Below are 1,215 nucleotides of genomic sequence, written 5' to 3'. Positions count from 1 at the left end.
TAAGGGAAAAGACCTCGGGAGAAAACAATCCTGCCAACATCTTGATCTCAGACTTTCAACTTAGAATTGTAAAAAAATGAAGTTCTGTTGTTTAAGCCCCGCAGTCTGTGCTACGTCATTACAGCAGCCTTAGCAAACAAATAAATACAAGGGCAGATGAAGGAAATTTACTAACCTAACCTACAGAAATAAAATTTTATCCTTTAAGCTGTCGGAAGCCCCCAGAGGTATCTAAGCATCAGTGTGTCATGAACAGTTTTGGTTCTGAATACAATTTGGGCCCATGGAGACCTTGAAGTGGAGAATGGAGGTGGAATTGACAGGTTTGTTGTTCCAGTGAGAAATATACAAGACAACAGGGTTGAGAAACCGATCCTATCAGCGAGATTTGTGGGGCAGAAGTAACAAGATTCAGGGAGATGAGGTGTAGGAGGAGACGAGCAGACAGATGAGGGTATAATGGAGAAACATCACTTGGGAAGTGAGGACAGTGATGCCCAAATCTCAACTGAGGATACAGGAGGTGATGCAGGCTTAAAAGAGGAGGGGGAATGGACAACATTTAATTTGAGAGAGGTTAAGCCTGAGAGCATTGCAGAACATCCAGTTGGCTGTGCTCGTAGAGTAAGAATAAAGTTCTGGTCCAGGGGGCCTAACGTGAGATTGTGACTCTGACTCGGAGGCCAGAGCTGGCTCTGGGCAGCAACGAGGAGAGGGGATGCATGCGCTCACACAGGGAGTACCAGCGATCAGAGAGTTCCAGCACTAATGCCTGGGATCCCCACAGTGTGGAGAGAGGAGCCGATCAAAGCTTGAAGACCCCATCCAAAAGGCAACAGAATCAGGGACAGGTGGCCGCCAAAGATCAAGTAAGTCAGCGCTAGTAGTTTGTTGGTAGTTTCCAACTTTAGATTTCTTTGCCCCTACTGCAGACCAGTGCAGGCTGGATTTCGCTAGTCCACACCATCTCACAAAATGGTTTTCTCTCCCTTCTCTCTCTCTCTCCAATTTGGTAAATCGAGGCAGAGGGGCTGGTGGTTAACAGGGACCCAAGCATTATGTCAGGGTCACGCACGCAGTGACAGCTCCGGAAGCCCTGTCCTCCCTTCCCCCCGCCTCCGCAACCCCCCTCCCTGCCCGAGCCCCTCCACCGAATGGAATGTGGGCGCCCGCCCTGGGCGCCGGCTCCACTTGGAACGTGGGCCCGGGCGCAGC

General features: G+C 50.2%; 1 protein-coding gene across 1 annotated transcript in view; it reads left to right on the top strand.

The window, feature by feature from the left end:
* The first annotated feature begins 722 nt into the window (after positions 1–722).
* PKD2 (polycystin 2, transient receptor potential cation channel) overlaps positions 723–1,215 on the top strand; it is a 56,560-nt gene continuing 56,067 nt past the window's right edge. Inside the window, exon 1 of the mRNA XM_077765181.1 lies at positions 723–869. Coding sequence (XP_077621307.1) covers positions 723–869 — 147 coding nt within the window. The remainder of the gene's footprint in view (positions 870–1,215) is intronic.

Source organism: Crocuta crocuta, unplaced genomic scaffold, assembly GCF_008692635.1.
Source record: "Crocuta crocuta isolate KB4526 unplaced genomic scaffold, BGI_CrCroc_1.0 scaffold134, whole genome shotgun sequence".
Taxonomy (NCBI): Eukaryota; Metazoa; Chordata; class Mammalia; order Carnivora; family Hyaenidae; genus Crocuta; species Crocuta crocuta.
The sequence above is the reverse complement of the archived record's forward strand: the minus strand, read 5'-3'. Positions and strand labels throughout refer to the sequence as shown.